Genomic DNA, 22157 nt, shown 5'->3' with positions numbered 1-22157 from the left:
AAAGAATAAAAAATCGACCCAACCATTCCCAGAACTTCAAAGGAAACGTAGTTCCACAAAGAGAGTCTTCTTTATGCAGTCATTGTATTGAGCAAGGGTTTGCACACTAGAGAACTTCAGTATCTGCCAGCTTAAAACAGGGAAAAGCTGATAAGAGCAGTGGGATGATAGGAGGAAACTATATCACAAACATAATGGCTTGGAAATTCTTTTCATCTAGTTGATTCACATACTAACCCTAACCTTGTTCTAGTGGCTGCGCCCCAGCTAATCAGAAGAGCAACAACCTCGAACTCTTAAATAGAAACAAGAATTGGCATTTGGCAATGATTGGAGATTAATCTGTTTCAATATCCAAGCAACTGCTCAGGTTGCAGTAAATGGAAGGCCACTTAAACCCCTGGTGAAGAGAATTAATTGTTACTCTCAATGACAATTACAGGGAAACTCTAATCTCTATCTTTTAAACCTAGCCCTACCCTGTCAAATGAACAATTTCATTAGCAATGTTAAATTACATTTGTTCTTTATATTACCCCCTGCTTTTCTTTGCCGAATGACCAGTCTTACGCTTGTGACGACTGAAATCTGACACAAATCTGAAAGTTTGTCCACAGCCTTCCTCAGCACACACATATGGACGCGCACCTGTGTGAACCCTGATATGTTCTGTCCGGGCCCATGCCCACTTGAACGTCATCTTGCATCCCTTCCAAGGGCACTTGAGAGGGCGATCATCTATGTGGACTCGGCGATGCTGCACTAAATATTTGTGTGAGAAGAACTTCTTTCCACACCCCTTGACTGGACAAATGTTTCTTTTGTGCATTGCAAGCTCTTGTTTTGATCCAAAACTCATTGTGCACCCGTCAATGTCACACTGATATTCTGCTTCCTCATCTTTTATTTTAACATTCTTTCTGCCAACTGGAGCCTTCACTGCTGAAGCATCCTTCAGTTTTTTCCTACTGTTTTGTTGCTTTTCTTTCAGCTTTGTTTCCAACTGTTTTGGAGGCTTTGAGGGTCTTTTCCTAAGGCGCGTGCTAGGTCCACCTTCTACCCCCTCTTCAGAATGTGAATCAAACTGCCTAGCATTCAGCTCACTTTTACCAATCCGTTGCTGAGGAGTCTCTTGCTTTATTTGCCTCTCTAGTTTTATTAATTTCAGGGTTTCCTTTTTTATCATCTTGGGGGCAATGTGCTTTGGTTTCCGAGGAGTCCCTTGTTTAATTTGGCAAAGAGTTGAAGATTTCTTCTGCTTGCTTCGAAGAATCCTCTTCTCCTGCTGATCAGAATTATCCTCCAGCAAGTCATCTGAAACAAGATCTTCCCTCTCAATAAATCTGGCTTGCTTGCTTCTAGGAGCCTTCCTAGGATGCCGATGAGTATTATTCTCCCACAGATCATCAGAAATTACAACTTCCCTCTCAATAAAGTTCGTCTTTTTGCTTTTTGGAATTCTTCTGCGATGCTGATGGGTATCATCTCCCTGCAGATCATCTGAAGCTGCATCTTCACTCTCAACAAATTTGGCCATTTTGCTTCTAGGAATTCTTTTGCGCTGCCAGTCAGTATTGTCCTCATGAGAATCGTCTGAAATTGCATCTTCCCCTTCAACAAATTTGGCTTGCTTGCTTTTAAGAACCCTTCCATGATGCTGATGGATATTGTCGTCCAATGAATCATCCGAAACTGCATTTTCCCTCTCGATTAATTTGGCTAGCTTACTTCTAGAAAATCTCGGGAGCCGCTGATATGCACTTTCATCCAATGAATCATCAGAAACCACATCATTCCTTTTAATAAGTTGGGCTCGCTTGCCTCTAGATACCCTCCTGTTGTGCTGATGAGAGCCACTCTCCAATGAATCATCTGAAATCGCACCTTCCTTGTCAATATATTTCAATTGTTTGCTCTTAGGAACCCTCCCATGCAGCCAACGAGAACTCTCCTCTGGTGAATCATCTGAAAATGCATCTTCACTCTCAGTATATTTTGCTTGTGTGCTTCTTGGAGCTCTCTCATGCCACTGATCACTATTATCATCCAGTGAGTTATCAGAAGCTGCAGATTGTCTCTCAAAAAATTTAGCTCGGTCACTCCTGTGAGCTCTCTTAAGCTGCTTTTGAAACTTGTTCTCCACTGAAGCATAAGAAACAGTATTTTCCCTCTTGATAGATTTGGCTTGCTTGCTTCTACGCATTCTCCTATACTGCTGACGAACATGCTCTGCTAATGGATCATCTGAAACTGCATCATCACTCTCAACAGATTTGGCCCATTTGCGGCTGCACCTCCCATGCTGCTGATGACTATCCGGCACTAAATCATATGAAATCTCTCTCTCAGTGTCTTCATTGTTTTTGCTATTGCGAACCCTCACATGCTGCCTATGACAATTGTCCCCCATTGAGTCTTCTGAATCCGGTTCTTCTGCTTCCAGACACTTTACTTTCTTAATTGATCGACTCCCTGCTGTTATTTTCCTCTTCCTCCCAGATTTTCTAGTGGTTTCAGTTTTGTTGCTGGTTTGTGGTTTTTTCTCAAGCTTTTCATCTGGTGTTGCCGAAGCATGGAAGCTTCTTTCTTGTTCTTGTTCATGATCTTGATCCACACGATCCCTTATCACTAGAAAGGGATGAACTTGATTTGACATCCAAACTTTTCCACACCATTTCCCAGCCACAACTTTTTTTGGCTTGCCAGACCTCCTTCCATACACCTTGAATTTTGGGGTCGAGCTAACTGAAGAAGCAAGACCAAACGCATTGTATATAACAGAATTGTATGGCATCTGCTTACTATAAAAAGGAGATCGGCTGAGGTTGGCACTGAAAAAGAGATTGATCCCCAACTTTACAGCCCAGTCCCCACTCCCTGGTATGGCTTCCTCACTATCCAAAGCTGACTGGATCCTCTCCTCGTCCTCTTTGGCAGCATCCCTGAAAGTAATGTCATTCCATAGATGATCAATCCCCAGTTCTTCTGACACTAACTTTGCCTCCCCTTCAATCCTGGGATACTCTGTAAAAGTTTAATGAAAATCCATGAATTCAAGTAAACAGATAAACAATATGCAACTTCTTGCTATAATAGTGGATATAATTTGGAGAGATGACTTGAGCATAATAAAGTTTTCTGAAAAAAACTATGATGGATAGAGTTGCCATATTGATTTATTATCACATTGACTACACTTTCTCCAGCCTAAGTGGCACTTTCACAGAAAAACTGAAGGCCTGTAGAGAGTAAATGTGTGTAATATAATGGAGCATAGTGCAATTTTCTTGCTGTGGCACTGATAGGGACAAAGGAATAGTATGGAGCAGCAACTCTTTTTCATCCATGTTACACAGATTCCTTCTCTTAAAAACACAATCCACATGATCAAATTCTCTTCAGAAATGGGAATCTTGTTCCTTAGAAACCAGGACAATTGAAAAGGAGGGTAAGGCTCCAAGGGGTATAAAGCGCACAGATGAAAGGAAAATTCTTCACTTGTGAACTATTTTGGCAAGTGTGGAGTGCTGTTTTTTTGAAGCTGGATGAAGGCTCTTCACTTATGGTTTTCATATAGGAAACAATATTTTGTTTATTTTTTCCACAACTAAAGCTTTTGCAGATTCCTTGTCTTGTAAATAAGCTTCTTGTTTGTTGTGTATAGATTGCACCCCTTGGTGCTCTTTGCAAAAAAAATTGCTTATTATGGAGATTAGAGTTCACTTAGTATTAATCAAGACCAATCTATGAGAACTACATGAACCATGCAGTGAAACAAAATGGTATGAGACTCTAAAGTCTAAACCATCATGAACAGGTACAATGTAGGGTCACTTGAAACAGAAAAGCAAAACAAAAAAGGTGCATATTCCCTGTTCTAGGGTCAGTCTAGCTACTTGAATATCACAAACCAGCCTACAGCAAGTGTGCTGGTATGACCACACTCAATTATCTCATGATCTCTACATTCATGCTTTGCCATGCACCACCCAAAAAGAAAAGTTCTTCATGAAACTTGATTTTGAAATACAAACAAACACTAGAAAAGAAGGAAACCGGAAAGGAGAGAAGGTAGTGCTTATTCTATTACGAAAAACTTCTATGGCCTCAACTATATAAAGAAGAAGAAAAAAGAAAAACACACCTGGATGACAGAGAAGCGATATATGTACTCCACCAATTTGACGAAGTTGCTGTTCTATTTCTACAGCATGCTCAAGACAGAACACGTGCATGCATGAAGAATCTTTGTCAGATCTTTGGGTAAATGGCATGTCTGGATTCTCTATTGGTGCAATAGGCCTGTTGAACTTTGTTTTTTCAATATCATGGACAATTGGGGAACAATTTAAAGACACGTGTGACATTGACATCGGATCTCTGTATCTACCATCCAAACTGTTTGATTCAATTGAAGCAGGGTTACCGGTTGGGAAGCCAAAAGAACACTCGAGTGTATCATCAGTTTTATCCTTGAAATTATCTTGTCTATCTTCATGTTCTGGATACATATCATTAGCTTTGCGAGGAACATCATCCCGCTCACCAAGTCTTGATGGAGATTGAGGGAGACCACCGGTTGCAGCATTGTAGTACTTCTGCTTGTAAGAAGGGAAGGCAGAACTCTGACACTGATATTTGTTTTCTAATGAACAGTTTGTCATGTTAATTTCATCATGGTGAGATAGATCTGCTTCAACCAGATCTTCCTCAGAGTCAGAAGAATTTCCATAATTCAAAGCTAACAGGCCAAGAGCAGAAGCCTCTAACTGTTTTGCAGAGCTGGAAGCCACTTCAACACCTTGATCTGCCATCTGAATTTGGTAATTAGGAGATTGAACAGGGACATCATAAAAGCCAGCCGTGGTATTCTTTTCCACCCACCCTGTTTTAGAGCAAAGATACCATGTTGAAAACTAGCAGCTATAAGAAGAAAGCATGAAACCAGAAAGAAAATGCAAACAAAGACAAATACAATATGCAGATTAAATATAATGTGTAGCTGGTTGGATAAGTGTGTTGAAATACAAAGAATTTAGACAGCAGAATGTACAGTTTGATCTAAAACAGGTGCAGCACACCGACATTTCCTGAGAACATTATTATTGCACGCAACAGATTTTTTACTTTCATCCACTCATCATTGTATGACAAATCCAAAGATTTTTCCTAGTCCATTTCAAATCAGAAAGAGACAAATCAGGGAATGTTTTGAACAAATAAAATCACTGTTGATCCAGATAACTTGAAAACATGACCACTTTTATTCCGATGAATTCCACAAAAACATAATTTATTTATTTTTTATCATATTAACACACTGCAACTGTACATGTAATGGATTGGCCCCAAGTATTTTCATATTTATTTTCCTCCAAAGAACAAGCATGCTCTTTCCCAGTAATCCCTTTCCTAATGTTCATGAATATCAACAAATACCACTGGCATCAAGAACAGAAATTCTGACTACCAACTGATATGCCCACATAAAATGAAAAATAATAAAACTTAATCTTTAAAGCATCATCAATGATTTGTGAAGGCATTAAGGTATCATTTAATTAAGATCAACCTGCCCAAATCCTCCCTACTCCTGAGGTCAGGTCTTAGCCAGAGGCTTCAACATTGGTATACTGATGTTAAGGGTTTGTATCAGGCAATCCAAATTCCAGACAACACATCAGTGTCCAATTAAACACATGGTTGGATCATAACTAAGAACCACTTGACTTTGACTACTATGTTATCGTGTAATATAGAGGCAAGTAACAAAAGACGTAGAGTTTTTCCATCAAACATACTTGAGGAATTCTGCTCGGAAATGTTTGCAATCCCACCAGCAACAGCAAAAACATCCCTAGTTACTCCAGAACCAACGGCCCAATCATTAAAGAAGCTGCAGTCAGCTGACATGAGGTATCTAGAAGCTGCTTCTTTTGGTTGAATGATGGCAAGGCAATCAAAGCTCAAAATCCCGCATGTGACGCATGAAAACAGTCTCTGATCTGACAACTTATCACCATGAATGGAACGCCCTCTTTCAGTGCCTATGTTCATACTCTGTGAGCATTCATTTCCATTTAATGTGGAAAATCTATTCCTTTCACACAAAGAAGCAAACTTTGCTTTCACTGAAAAGAAGCCTTTCACTTGATTGATTTCCTGGTTCTTGTCCTGCAAGATGTCACCAGAACCTGAGCTTTTCGAGGATTTCATAACATCCTTTTGGCTGCATAATCCAAGGGTGGGGTTGTCTCTTAACTGGGATCCAACTCGTAATTTTGAACAAACAGAAATGTCTGAAGAACCTTGTGGAAGAAGCACCACTGAAGATCCTTTTCCAAGAATATGAAGCAGGTCATTATTCTGTATCATATTTTTCACAAATTGCTCTTTAACCAGCATTTCTCCTTCACCCTTTTGCTTATCTTTCAGTCTTGAACTCCGTGGTTTAGCACTGATGTTCACGGGTATTCTAGAAGGGAGAAAATAAAGGCTATGAGGATTCTATAATCATAATGAATATTGCATGTGGAATAAAGGGTAGCATCCTAAAATAGAATGTCAACAGATCAGTTCACATGCTACAGACACTCACCTAGGAATAAAATACAGAATAGACTTGGATCAACTTAAATAATGAGGTGACAATATGATAGATTTCCAATGAAATTCTTCCCAGCAGTCTGATGCTGAAGATCTCAAACTCTACTAAGTTTCAAGATTAGTAGATATAGAATAATGAATTGAGACTCTTGCTATGCTATGGGTACAACAGCACAAAGTTAATAAAAACTATCTTGAATTTGAAATAATCAATTTTTTTAAGGCAGAATGCCTCCAAATAGCCCACGGGCAAGGTATTGAAAGAATTGTACTGGCAGTTCAACAACCAAGAGGAAAGTTGCAAATGTTCAATCAGGATACCTTGTACAAAATTCGAGTGCAAGATCATAAAGTAGCTGGAAATGAGACACCATAGGAGGGTAATTGATTGAAGCTCTTCGAATAGCAGCATCTTTAGCAACCATCAACCATTCAGGCGTTGCAATATTGGCTGCCTCCCCGCAATTGAATCCTGGAAGTCAAATATAATGGATGAAGTATGTACTTGCATCAACAAAAGTAACAAAAGCATAATCACTGTCCCAAAGAAGGATGCTAAAGTGAGATATGAAGGCAATTTACCATGACTGAACCCTGAATGATAGGCTCTTGGGAAGGTGACCACAAATTCCCCAGCATTTTGGACTAACCTGATTTGGAGCAACTGGAAGCATTAGAAATATAGAGATAAACATCATGCCACATGCAAAACATTAAAGGTTCTGTGCAGGTATTATGGTTTGCTCTTTAGGCGGTCAAGGGAAAGGTTAAGATGAAATTCTGGTCCTTAAGAGATCACTTTTGAAGGATTGACTGTCTTTCCCTGCACTTCAACTCAGTTTTCAATCATACTGAACTGCTAATTAATCAATCACGTTTAATTAAGTAAAGGAAATAGCATCATAAAATTCTACAGTTCATATGTAAATGAGGGGCCCATATAATGAAATTTAAGGAAGTTATTGGAAAGCTAAAGGAGAATGCTTAGGAGCAGAACAGAGAAGGGATTCAGCGGGTACCTGCAGCATGGTACACCTGCACTGATAAATACTTCTGGTGACATTACTGTCGTTTTCTCACCAAGAACAGCAAATGTAACTGATAGATCAAGGGTGAAAGTGGAATTCAGTACTCAGTTGATTAGAATGAATCCTCAAAAATAAAGACAACTGCCATCTATTGATTCTAAAATCTAAACTAAGTTGCTTTTACTTGGCACAGAAGCAGTCAATAAAACAGCGTAACAATATTTTTTTAAGAGCAAGATGATCAAGAAGATAAAAAGAAATATTCTCATCAATTAACTGGATCCCACATAAAGTGCCTTTCCATGAAACATGAATCCCACATCTTCAAAGTGACATATGAAAGCAGTGCAGGTAAGTCACAAAAGCACCTATTCTCATAAGGAAGAAAAAACAACCTTATTTCTTCATCTCGAGAGGATAAATTCAGGTGACACAATAAGGAGATGGAAGAGCTAGAGGTTGCTCACATAGTTGCATTTAATACGGGTAGAAAGCTAAGGAAAGTTCTAAGGCAACTAAGCAGGAACCAGTGAGGGAGGGAGAGGAGACCTACATTCACCGTGTACTATCAACATGGAAAAAAAAAATCACATATCAGTTGCATGGAGAATGTCAGAATTTCATGCATGATCCTCTCCAACCAGAATTAAACTTTTTGCGGATGAAGATAACGCATAATATTTGCTTGGAATTAGTGTTCACTTATCCTTCATGCTTGTGCCTCCAATTCATTTCAAGTGACTCAAAATAGCTACTAAGAATTACTACTAGATACAGAAACTGATAGGAATAAACACAGGAATCACCAAGAAATTTAACTGAATGGTCATTAAACCCTAAAATAAAAACACTTGAAAAAAAATAAACACTCCAAGATAAAGGCACATGAAATGCACTACAACTTCTCATAACTAGTAAGATTACACAAGGTGTATGAAAAAGCAAAAGCAAGACAACCCACTCAATATCTATCACAGCGGCTTAAACTTTAAGTAAAGCATAGAAACTTTATAGATTCGATCAAGGACTTGTACAGTAACAAATTAAACCTCAGAGCTCTCAAAGCAAGTCAGAATGCACAAATTAAAACCATCCCAGACAAATCAACCACTGCCTTTCTTGCAAAGTGTATAGCTCCATGATCTATCTTTATAACTGACATCAGTTGCTCAGAACATTCCCAGTTCTAACAATTGTCAGAACATATTGTTCAAATAAACAGGCATGACATCTAATCCTTACTACACACCTCTAATATTCGTCCATTTAACTAGATTCTACAAAATTCACACGAACATGTAAAAACAACACACAAAACTACCAATGCAATTAAAGAAGGATATAAATATCCCAAAAACAGTGGAATCTAATTACTAGTAGCTCCAACATTGAATGCCTAGAGAAAAAAAAAAAAACAAAAACAAAACTAACTCACCAAGGGGATTAATCTCTCCGCCATACCCATGAACCCTAACAACTTCCTCAAATGCAACAGCAGCCTCTCTAGGTACACCATACCAAGTCTTCCCAGCACCCATATGCATGTAATTTAAGCTATGCAAATCATGATCCTCAACATGCCAAGCAAACCAACTAAACATCATCCCAATATAAACCATAGGCGAAGTAACCCCAGGTATTTCCTCCTTCATAAACCTCAACAAGGACCCTTTTGCCCTTGAAACTCCCCTCATGTTCCACTCAGTTTCCCCCACACTCATTCCCTCCCCAGCAACCCCCCCTTGTCCCTCCTTTTTCCTCGGAGAAAACGCAGAACCAGGCATATCATTCGCATATTCTACAGAAAAAGGCTTATCTAAAGTAGCTTTCCAATAAAGGGTTTCAATTTCTAATGGAGAAAGAGCTCCCCTCTTAGAGAACTTCTTCAAGTAATTCTTCTCAAAGGTTCTAGCCTTGGTTTCAAATTCTTGAAATGTGTAGGTCTCCCCGCTCTGCCACACTGGTTTTTGAACAGGGCGAGGTTTCCTGGGGCAAAATCCGATCTGCTGCTGTCGTGTGGTGAATGTGGGGGCGGAGGAACCACCGTTACGGGCGCAGAGAGAGCGGTTGAGATTAGAGAGAGTGGTTTTTTTTAGCAGAGGGTAAGACAGGAGGGATAATTTTGCAGATTCCATATTGGGAAGCTTCTTTTTCAATTTTGAAAATGTAAGCAATTGGATCTTGGAATTCAGATAGTGTTGGACGGTATTCAGGTGCTAAAGGTAAGTTCTTTAACCATTGACATACTTCTGCAGTTGTTGGAGGTTGTGGTGGGTCTAAACTTAACCCACTTGGAGCTGCCATTAAATACAAAGAGACGAAACTTTTTCTGTGGGTCTTTCTTCTTCTCTCAAATGAAGTCCATTGTGGTATGGACTTGGAAGAGAAAGAGAAAGAGAAAGAGAGAGAGAAGGGGAGAGAAGGAGAGGAGGTGGTGGTTAGATTCCCAGTCTGTGCTTCATCTATGTTTTAATGGTGTTTTTGTGTTTTGGGATGGGTTTTTTTACTTTCTTTCTTTTTTTTTTATGTTTTTGTCCTTTTTTGGTATTTTGGGGTTTTGGCCTGTTTTTGTTAGGAATAATTTATTACAGGGAGTGGAAGAGGGAGGTGAAAATGCCAATGGAGGGCAGAGGAGAGGGGAAAGGTGAGAGAAAGGGAGGAGAGTGGAGGTGGCATGTGAGTGGGGTTTTTTTCTGGTGTTGGTAATGGGGAGAGAGCGACAGTGTGTGAATGCCACTTCCTTTTCTCCTTATTTACCGTTTGTGGTTTTTGTTTTTGAAACTCGTACGGTTTTGGTTACAGGTTTTGGTTTAAATACATTGTAGTCCTACTGTGTTCTCTAATATTTCATTTCCGTCCTTAAACTTTTTTTCTACTAGGGACAGGTCGGTTTGTTTCACTCCAGTGGATTAGGCTTATTGGTGCAAGTTAGTACATGAACTAAAACGACTTAGTTTTTCCCCCTACTCCTTCTCTGTTCATATAAATAAATAATGAGACAACTGAATTTTTTTTTTTTTTCTATCCTTTGATTTTGTTTTTTATCTAGTCCTTTTATAGCCGAGATAAAGTTTTTAATTATAATAAAAAATATAATTTTTAAAGTGAGAAGACCATGATGTAAAGTATGGAAAAAAATACATAGTCAATCTCAAAGTTTTTATAATTTCTATTTTTATCTAAAAGTTTATTTTTTTAGCCTATGAGTTATCAAAAAAAAAAAAAGACAAACTCGTAAAAAAAATAATGAAGTTGTTGTTTAACAACAATTTGAGCACCCAAAAAATATATATAAAAGTGCCAATGAGTTTTTTTTCTTGAGAGGAGTTGAATAGAGATGGTTTTCCCCTCTAAAATGGCAAGAATAGTATATCATGTTTGATTTTGATTTTTTTATTTTTATTTTGATGTTTCAAGGTTGTTAGGTGGTTTGTGTATGTTTTTATGAAGTTTTTAGATGAAAATAGATAAAAAAATTAATTTTTAAAACAAATACTTTCTCTTAATTTTCCGACCACCACAATAATAACTGAATTCTAAATAGCAACCCAACAAGAAACTTGTTGCCCTATTAGGTGGGGCGGGGAGGGGGGGAGCTTGACCCTAGACTTGTAAATCCAAGTATCTTTGGGCTTTTTATTTTTAAGACTAAGTGTGTGTGCTGGCCTAATATATTTTAGGTTTTTTTTGGATTCAAGTTTTTTTTGTCAAAATTAATTAATTTAAAATTTTATAGATATATTAATTTAGCAAGTTCTTAAATCAGATAAGGTTATATTTTATATATTATTTTATTAAATTAAATTCAATTTTTATTTTGTTTTCTAATAATAATATAGTGGTCTTTTTATAATATTAGCAAAACAAAACTTTACAGTTGTTATTTTTTCTTAATTTTATCCGGTTGATTTCTTGATAGTTTATTTTTTATTGTTATTTAATTAAATAAAATTTATTTTGAAAAAACAATATTATTAATCCCAATCAAATTCTTGATTCAAGTCACAACTTTAATAGGTTAGTTAGGGCTAGTCTAGGTTAATCAAAGAGGTTGTCGTATTAATTTTTTTTTAAAAAAAAAAACTTCATATACATTAAATTTTGAATTTATAATAAAAAGTTTTACTTGCAATTAGAAAAAAAAAATTATTGATACTTGCATTTGTTTTATATTTAAAAACAAAATTACTCAACTTGCTGGAATCATTGAACAAAATGTCAATATATTCTTTTACTATATTCATAATTAACTTGAAACTTTACTCCTTGCATAGCATGAGTAACAAAATTGGTATTCTCTAGAGAGAAAATTATATTAATTATTTTATAGTTTAGTTATTTTTACACTTACTTAAATTATAATTTATATTATTAGTGAGTATAAAATAAATTAAACTATAGGAAAGTTCAAGATGTAAATTGCTACACGTATAACAAAAATTAAAATGTAAACTGAAATTTTTAAAAAACATAAAAGATAAATATACAAATGACTAAATTATAGAACAATCAAGATAATTTTCTTATTCTAATAATTTTCTCATTCTAAACTATAAGCCATTTTGATAACACTTCCTAGATTTTATTTTTCCAGCCCCTAAATTATAAGATGTTTTGATTAGTACTCCTTTTTATTACATTTCATCTTTTTTAAAAAAACCCTTTGGCTTGCAAGTTGAAATCGGGAATAAATAAATAAATAAAAGGGTGTCGATCAAAAAAGGCATATACATTTAAGCTAATAGATCTTGATGGTAGATAGAATGCTAGCAATTAATCTCCTGTACAACCGCTAGAAACACTTGCTGCTAGAATAGACCTCGTGGACAATAATAATAATAAAAAAAATAGCCTTGCTTTTGACTATAAATTATATATTATTTTAATTGAGAAGGTATTTGTTTTACCTAAAATATTCTACATATTATTTTTTAAGATTAGTTATATGAAAATTAATTAATATAAAATATTTTACACATTTATTTTTTATAAGAAGATTTATATAAAAATTGATCAATGTAAAATATTTCATAATTAAATTTTAAATTTAATCTATTAATTGAAAAATAATTTTAGCTCGTGGGATTTTATAAAAATATTTTATTTATATTAATTCACTTATAATATCATCTAATTATTTTAATAATTATCTCATTATTGCTATCTTCATCAACACCACCACCTTCTCCACTACCACTCCCATTATATATAGCACCTTAACCAGAATTAAAGTATACAACGAAAATTGGTTTTATGAAATCATTTTTCCAAAGTTTTTTATTTTTTTTTTGTCATTAGAAAAGTTGGTCAATGAAAAATATTTTCCGATCAGCGGAAAAACACTTTTTATGTCAATAAAAAATTTTGCTTGATTTTCAAAAAAATGTTTTCCTTTTATTTTGGCCATAAACCACTTTTCAGAAGTTGTGAAAAAATTAAAAATATCATATTATTTGCTGATCATGTCAAATTTGATCCTTAAACTTTTGATTGCTATATATTTTGCTAGAATCTTTTTTATTTCAATTTTATTCTTTAAAATTTAATTTGATTTGATTTTTATATTAACTTTGGTCTTTATTTTTATTATTGTTATTTACTTTTCTCTTATATTTTTTTAATTGAAATTTTTTATCTATCAAATTTGGTTCTTATTTTTTTTATTGTTACTTATTTATTTTAAAATAATTTATGAAATTGTAATTATTATTATTTTAATTTCATCATCTTTTAATTTTTTTTATCTGTTAGATTTGATCTCTATTATTTTGATTATTATTTATTTTATTTGAGATAATTTATGAAATTATTTTTTTTTTTCAATTCTATTCTCATTCAACCTTTTAATTTTAATTTTTTTTTATTATTTTAATAAACTTTTTTTAAAAAAAAATAAAACATTAGTAAACTATTTTCCAACTCATTTTCTATAACATAACCAAACAATTGAAAATATTTTTCAATTTATTTTTCATGACATTACCAAACATCAAAAAATAATTTATTTTTTTAGAATTTACTTTTCAAAAATAAATTATTTAAAAAAAAAACTGATTTTCTATAAACAAACAAGATCTTTATCTCTTATCATTTCTATGAATTGTGCAATTCACAACTAAATCTTATTTATATTTCAGATACATCTAATCAATTTCTTTATTTTTTTTCTTAACCAATCCTAAAAAAACACCTTTTAAAATGAATTTAAAAAAGAACCTCAATCCTTAACCATCTTCCTATTCGCTTGTTCACTGAACATCAACCCTTAACATCAAAACCATATGAATATTTTAGTTTATCTTTAATTATATTTCTATAGCGTGGCTATAGTTTTTTCACTTGGACGATCTTTGCTTCTCCATGTCTTGTCATAATGATTTGTGTTCCCTATACAATACGTGGCATTTTAATTATAGTATCATTTCTGGAGGATTATGTTTTCGGCTTCAAAGAAAGCATTCCATAATATAATAAAAAATGTTATTTTTTTTTTCCTAAATTCGAATTTGGTTTTTGAGTTATTATTGAGCATGTAGCAACCCCCCCCCCCTCTCTCTCTCTCTCTCTCTATATATATATATATATATATATATATATATATATATATAAGAAATGCATAATCTACAAAGTAAAAGTTCGTTTCAAACCCCCAGGTATGCCACCTGTTTTTTTTATGCGATAGTTTGCTTTTAAAACAATCCGCACATATTGAATACTTGGTAATGTTAAAACATATTTTATTATTCACAAGAAACCATACAAAATTTATTTAAACCACAAATTTATAAAACGCAGCTAAAGCTACTTTCCATAAACATGCGGACAAGGGAGAGTATCACTCTTCACTGTTCATGTAAACAGTACTCCACTGTTCAGGTTGGGCCGGGTCCAGTTCAAAACTAAATGTATTGAACCAGGTCCAACCCAGTTAAAACAAAATTCAATTTTTATTGTTATTTTTAATTGTGTTTTATTTGAAAAAAATAGAAGGAGATCATTTGATAATGTATTATTTACACAATTTGATCACAATTCCAATTTTGTTCATGATGATATTTTACCTAATGTTGCTGCCCGCTTAAGAAACCAAGGAAACTGTAGTTCTTGTCGGATGGATTTCATACGCGATGAAATTATAAATAGTTTAATGGAACAATAAAAAATATTTGATATAAGTATTATTTATATCATGATGTAATAATAGTTGTTAAATATATAATATTTAAATTAAAAACCATCATTACACACACACACATTTTAATTATTTTATAACCTCAGTTTGAAAATGATTCTTTTAACCAAACACATTAAATTACTTTTTGTTTAACATCAGTTTTTAACCATAGTTTTAATCAAACATATATAAATGTCAAAGCAGCCTCAACTAAACGTATTTTTTATAAAACAATTTTTTTCAAACTACAACCACTATTATAATACCAAACACACTAATATATGCTCGATAAATTAAATTAGTTATTATCTATATTATTATTTTTATTAAGGGTTATGTAAGTCCTCTCCATTTAGGAAATTATATTTTTCATTAAAATAAAAGGAAAGAAAGATAAATTACCATGAATATTTAGGGTTGGAATGATTTGATAGTACTCATAGTAGTTATCATAAAAGTAGCAAGTGAGGAAAATTATAAGATGTTGAAGAAAAATATTATGAGAGATATTTTAGGAAAACTAAAAGAAAGGAAAAGAAAACTGAAATGGTAATTTCTTGTACATATGAAGAGGGTGATACATGGAGTACAATTAAATATTATTTTTTGAGAAAGATAAACAATGAAAGTAAATTAACATGACTCAGGTTTTTTTGATGTGGTTATTATTATTTTTTAAAGTGTTTTTATTTAAAAATATATTAAAATAATATTATTTTTTATTTTTAAAATCAAATATTAATTTGAAGAAATAAAAATTAAAAAAAATAATTTTTTTTAAAAACATTTTTAAAATATAAAAACAAACAAATATTAACCTTTTATAGTAGATGGAACACGTGGAACCAGAAACATGCCATGTCATTTATACGAAACAACTTCAACAGTCATGTAGAAAGGTTTAAAAAACATTAAAAAAATAAATTAAGATCATAAACTACAAAGAAGATTTTATTAATAAAACGACGAGTTAACTGGGAGGTTATTCTCACAACGAACCAATAACAATATCATAAGAAAATATAAGCCAAAACAATGCCAGCTAAAACCTCGAATAGACCAAGATTTAGATAATAGAAATGTGAAGCACTGCAGGTTAGATTAATTATTTTTAATATCAAAAAATATACAATGCTAACATATTTTTAAATAATAAAAAATAATTAGTATTTCAAAATATAATACATATTTAATGATATTTTTTAAAATAATAATACGATAATACATTAGATGATGTTAAATATTGAAACAATAACATATTATATGACATTTGTTTTAAATACTGAAACGACAACACATTGAATTAATTTGGTTAACCTGTCAAATCTCCGATCCAGTTCATAAAACTGTGATGGTACTAAAAAAAGTAAAAATAAATTATGAATGTTAATTTATAATTAACTTAATATTAAAAAATAAAATTAAAAAAATATTAAATTAAAAAAAAACAAAATTACATAAGTTAAAATAAAATTATGAATATCAATTTCTAATTAACCTAATATTGAATGATAAAATTTTTAAAAATATCAAATTAAAAGGGAAAATAAATACCCAAGCCAACCCACCAAACACGTGACCCAGGCCATGAGATAGGGATAACTTTGTTGAAAGCAAGTAGAAAAAATTATAAAAGTCAATTACTAATTAATCAAATAAAAAGCAAATTGAAAAATATTATGAAGTCTAGTTAAAAAATGATTGATAAATATGAATAGAGTCAACTTGGATTAATTTATCAAGCACACGACCTAATTTATAGAATCAAGATAATTTTATGGAAAGCAAATAAAAAGAAATATATAGCCTAATTTCAAACCAACCTAATTTTGAAAGATAAAATAAAAAAATAAATCAATTAAAAAAAATGATGAAAAAACAACCTTGGTCAACTCTGGCTGACCTGTTAAACCCACAATTTGGTTTATGAGACCGAAATAATTTTATAAAAAGCAAATAAAAAAATACAAAGCTCCATTTCTAATAGATCCAATATTGAAGGTTGAAATTAAAAAAAATAAATCTATGAGACTATTAACATAAAGCACACTGGAAAAAAAAATCAAAGCTCAATTCTCAAATAACATAATATTAAAGAATGAGATTGAAGAAAAAAGAGATTGAGTTATTGGAGGGTGAAATTGAAAAAAAAATCAATTAATAAAGAATAAAAAAAATAAACTTGAGTCAACTCAAATTAACTTGACAAACCCACGACTCGAGTCAAGATATCAGGATAACTCTATAAAAAATAAATAAAAACACGAAGCCTAATTCCCAACAAACAAAGTATTGAAAGAGAAAATAAAAAAATCAATAAGAAAAACAAGCTAAAAAGTCTCGGTTAACATATTAAACTTTTAATTTAGGTCACATGATCAGGACAAATTAATAAAAAATAAATTGAAAAAAATATGAAGCCTAACTTTTAATAAATCTAATGTTAAAACTTGAAATTAGATAAAAAAACTAAATCCAAGTGATTGATATATAATTTAACAAAAAAAAAGGTATAATTTCTTAAATAACCTAATATTAAATGATATTTTAAAAAAAAATTAATTACAAAAATTAAATTGTTGAAAGGTGAATCTTAAAAAAAAACATAAAATATTATTTTAATAAATAGAACATAACAAAAGTAAATTAGCTACACCGTTGGTTTTTGTTTTTAATTAATTGAACCTAACACACTAATTATATTTCCCCTCCTAGCCTAAAACCTACGAACATAGGCAGTTAATCCATAAAGGGTACAATGGAGTGTTGTAGACAATGAACATCCATGATTATCACAAACGTAGGAGGGAATTTCAAGGGCTTGTGGGATGTCTACAATTATGACAAATGCAGGAGAGGATTTTGTTTGTATCACTTGAACCATCATGAAAACTATTCAAATGAGTACATCACATTATTGACATGAATAAATGCCAGCTCAATGTCCTTATTTCTCTCAATTTCTCATCATCGTTTACCTCATTCTCTTGCATAATCAAGAAAAAAAAAAATCTCCACCCTTAATCTATTTAAAAGTAGCAACATAATAGCCCAATGTGGCTTGTTTAGTATAGAAGCATCACTAGAAGAGGTGAAATTGAAAAAATAATGGAGCATTAGTAATGGTGATAAACATGCGATACCAATTATGGTAATAATAATTATGGTATTGATAATGGTTGAATGATTATAGCCGATATAGTTATGGTGAATAAGAAAAGGAAGAAAAGAAAAGGTTATATGTTATGATTGTATTTTAAAAATAATTCACAGCTTGTTCGTGAGATTGGATAATCTTGTATAAAAGAAATTTAATAAAAAAAATAAAGATAAACTCTCAAGTAAACCAAATAATAAAAGAAGAAATCGTGACCCAAGTTATAAAATTAAAATTACCCCATAAAAGACAAACATGACAAAGTCACAAAGCAAATTTCTCAATCATTTAAATATCAAGAAATTATATTGAAAAAAATAATAATAATTGAGAAAATGATTGAAAAACAAACCAAATAATGATAAAAGAACAAGGATTAAATTTAGTATAGAAAATAAATAAAATAAAATCATGAGGGATAAAATTTAAAAATAAAATAAATCAAGAAAATAAAAAAAATAAAAAAATAACAATTAAAAAAATAAAAACTATATCAAATAAAAAAATTAAATGAAAACAAACGTCGAGGGACTGTTCCCAAGTCAACTTGATTATAACAAAAAAAAATCATGATAAAAATATAAAAAATTCATTGAACACCGGTTTAGTAATTTTTGCTTTTAATGGTAATCGAGTTATTTTATTGTATTTGAAAAAATGAAAAGATTAAAAATACTCTAGATATCAATTTAATATTCTCTTAATATAATTAAGTTATTTTACTGTTTTAAAATTAAAATAAAAAAAATTCATTTATCCTCATCAACATGATATTGATTAATGAATTATATTGTTATAATTTACAGTGTTTTGTGCCTTGATGTTCTAAAAAAAATAATTTAATTCCTTTAGGTTTTAGGTTTATGTTAACAATTCTTTTTAACGTAAGAATTAAGGGTTATGAAATTAAACAGATATGTTTCGATCTTTTACATCCACGTGGTCAAAGTCAAACTCTCTTCAAATTTGTAATTTGCAATGCTAAAGGAAGTTATGAAGCGCTCTCACCTAACCAAATTGATAATGGAAACGGACAAAACAATTACACTAAATCGCTTTCATTGCGGTAGCTTTTGTGGTTGTGGTTTGAAAAAGTTGTTTTATAAAAAGTACTTTTAGTTGAGCTGTGGTGAACTTTTCATCATGAAATTTGTTACGTCATCAATGATCTTTTTAATTTTTTGAATAGAACACAATTAAAATAAAAATAAAAACTGAATTTTTTTTAACTGACCCGACAATAACATAATTGGAATTGCGATCAAATTTCACAAATGCTACGTCATTATAATTTTAATTAAACCATTTTCATGGTTTTTCAAAAAAAAAAAAAATATTCACGTGATGAAAATTGCGATACTCTTTTAATTTATGTAGTGTTATTAAATAATATTAAATATTAGTTTTTTAGTAAAACATAATTTAAAAAAATTAATTTTTTTTATCGGATCAGACGCGGCCTAATAAATTTTGCTTATGTGAATAGTGAAAAAAAATTCACCTTGAACAGTGCCAGATGAATGCTTCTCTTCACCTTCTCGCATTGCAGGTGAATTATCACCTTGGCACTGTTCACTTTTTGAGTGAACAGTGCCCAGGTGAATTTAATTCACCTGGCATCACTTGGCATGGGCACTGTTATGAACAGTGCCCAGATAAATAAAGAGAAGCAGCCGGAGAGAAGCAGCTCCCAGCTGCTTTTGCAAAACCATGGTTTGATGGGAAAAATTGTGGGGCCCATCAAATGAAAATCTGCTTTTCTTGCGTTACCAAACACTTGGTTTACGCGGTTAGCTTTAAAAGCAGAAGCTACCGCGTAAACAAACACCCACTTCATGTGATATTGAGCCAACCAAATTTCCTTCTGGATGAAAACGACCACGTCTCAATGATTTGACAATTTCTTAGATATTTTTTCACTTTTTTAGATTTAAGAGTGAAAGTGGAACATTTTCTTTTTTTCACGAGAAAAATGGAAGATAAGAAAACTATCGAGGTGAAAATATAATTCAAACAATTATTTTCCGGCCCGTTTACTTTTATAGATTGGGCAGGGATTGATTTTCTTTCAGTTTTAAGTTCTTAACCCTCTTGACATCTTCCTGAATTTATTCTTATACCCCCTTACCTTTTATCTTTATTGCTTTTCACTGAAATCACCATGTCCTTTTGCAATCAGAGGCCCGTGTCTTTAGTCTTTACATGAGGGCATGACTTGGCTGTGGTCAAACGGAGTCCACGAGGAAGCCAACCAAAACTTGACACGCCGATTAACTGCGATCAGGCAGCCGCAAAGAGAAAAGTAAAATAAAACTTAAACGAACTCCTGGAAAAGTAAAGGTTAATGACGTGTCATGACGTAATTGGCTCATTATGCAACAATGGCTGGCCATAGTGTTTTCTTATCGAGCGCACCCCACTATAGGATTTGGCATCTACTTATGTTCGCACTTTGACCCCCCCTTCTTTTTCATAGTTTTTTCGTATTTATTTTTATTTAATTATGTAATGATTAAAGTAAATATTCATAAAAAACAATGATTAAAATTTCGGAGAAAAAATATTTTTCAGTTAAAATCTTCTTCCCTCGTTTATATACCTTTTATTTTGTTTTATTTTGACAGTAACAAGCTTTTTTTATTAACATCATGATTTAAAAAAAAAATTAATATTGTTTTAACCAAAATAATAATTTTTTTTTTGTCTTGGTTTTGGTTTTGGTTTTGAAACGTAAAAAACCAAAATTTTAACTTGTTTTAACAAAAAAAAAAAAAACACTTTAAAAACATCATATAAACATTTATAAAATTATCATATAAATAACTATAAAATCATCTTAAAGCATAAAACACTATTTCACCAACTTAAAAACTGTATATCAAATCGAATAAAAAAATTAATATGTTTTGATCTATTTTTTCTAGTATATTTGAAGGGAAAAACCATCTCTATTTAACTTATTTTTTTAAATTGAATCAAGATTTTTGATTTGTTAAATGGTTGGCAGTAAACCCAGCTTGATCTATATAAAAAAAGATCAAATTTATATAAAAATAAAAATATAAGGTCGTCGATGTCAAATTAGAGGTCCTTGCGCCACACAAGATGATTCAAACTCCATTCTGAATTCCACCATTTTGCTGACGCACATCTCCTCACGCATCCCCCTAATAGTGTAGAGGCGTTCTACATGCTGGCGTTTCATGCACCAATCAATTTTTTTTTTTAATAATATTTTATATTTATTAAAAGACCAAATCATTTTCATTTAACTTGATTGTAAAAAAAAAAAAAAAAAAAACAAGGATGAAAATATGAAATAGCCAATGTACACTAGTCACAATTTTTTGCTTTTAATGGTAATCTAGTTTTTTTACTATGTTTTAAAAATTAAAAAGTTGAAAAAACTCCTAGATGCTATTTTTTTTTAAAAAAAATCTTTCAAAGGCAATTTAGTTATTCTAGTGTACTTAAAAAGTTAAAAATACAAATCTTACCCTAATTAATATGATAATAATTAATGGGCCTAGCAAAAAGATCGAATTACCCCAGGGCAATTTAATTTGTTTTAGGAAGAGTAAATTAATAATTACACTATTGCAATAAATAGTTAACTATGTGCAAGGACTCAGATTGCTTTAGACCTAAATGACTTGTTCCTTGATCTAGGTTAGGTTTTAAATAAAAATTAATATGATATAACTTGATTAACCTAATCAAAACTGTTAGTATTTTTAAATGATATTATTTTAATTTTTTTTATTAACACAAATCAACTTGTCTAACTAATGATTGAACCTTATAACATAATAATCTTACATCGAGTTTAATAAAGTCGGGTTTAATAACTGTGACTACCATCGCCACCAACCTAAACACTTTCATTGCCAGAGATTTATCATCCATGGCTACAATTTTGTTCATTTGCTACCATTTTGTCGCCGGCTGCCACTAAAATTGCCTTCATTATTACCACCCTTCATAATTTTAAAGAATATAATTTATCTGTTGGAAATAATATTAATATTAGTAAAAAGCATGGAAGGATACAGATTTTCTTTTTCCATTTTACTTGAATTTGTAATTTACTTTTCGGAGAGACGAAGTAACCTCTGCCATGTCAAACCTAGACCACAGCAAATTAAACAACATATGTTTTATGTTTTTTTTGGAGGCTTTTCATTCATGTATC

At 31.9% G+C, this 22157-nt stretch overlaps 1 protein-coding gene across 1 annotated transcript; it reads right to left on the bottom strand.

The window, feature by feature from the left end:
* Positions 1–303: 303 nt before the first annotated feature.
* LOC118057628 (lysine-specific demethylase REF6) lies at positions 304–10338 on the bottom strand. Its single transcript, XM_035070262.2, is given in 8 exon segments — positions 304–3024; positions 4145–4885; positions 5802–6475; positions 6928–7078; positions 7189–7256; positions 7626–7704; positions 9070–9727; positions 9729–10338. Coding segments are annotated over 8 exon segments (5073 nt in total). The 5' UTR covers positions 9939–10338; the 3' UTR covers positions 304–532.
* Positions 10339–22157: the final 11819 nt, after the last annotated feature.

The sequence above is a fragment of the Populus alba genome, chromosome 15, assembly GCF_005239225.2.
Source record: "Populus alba chromosome 15, ASM523922v2, whole genome shotgun sequence".
Classification (NCBI taxonomy): Eukaryota; Viridiplantae; Streptophyta; class Magnoliopsida; order Malpighiales; family Salicaceae; genus Populus; species Populus alba.
Note: the sequence above shows the minus strand (reverse complement) of the source record. Positions and strands in the feature narration are given on the sequence as shown.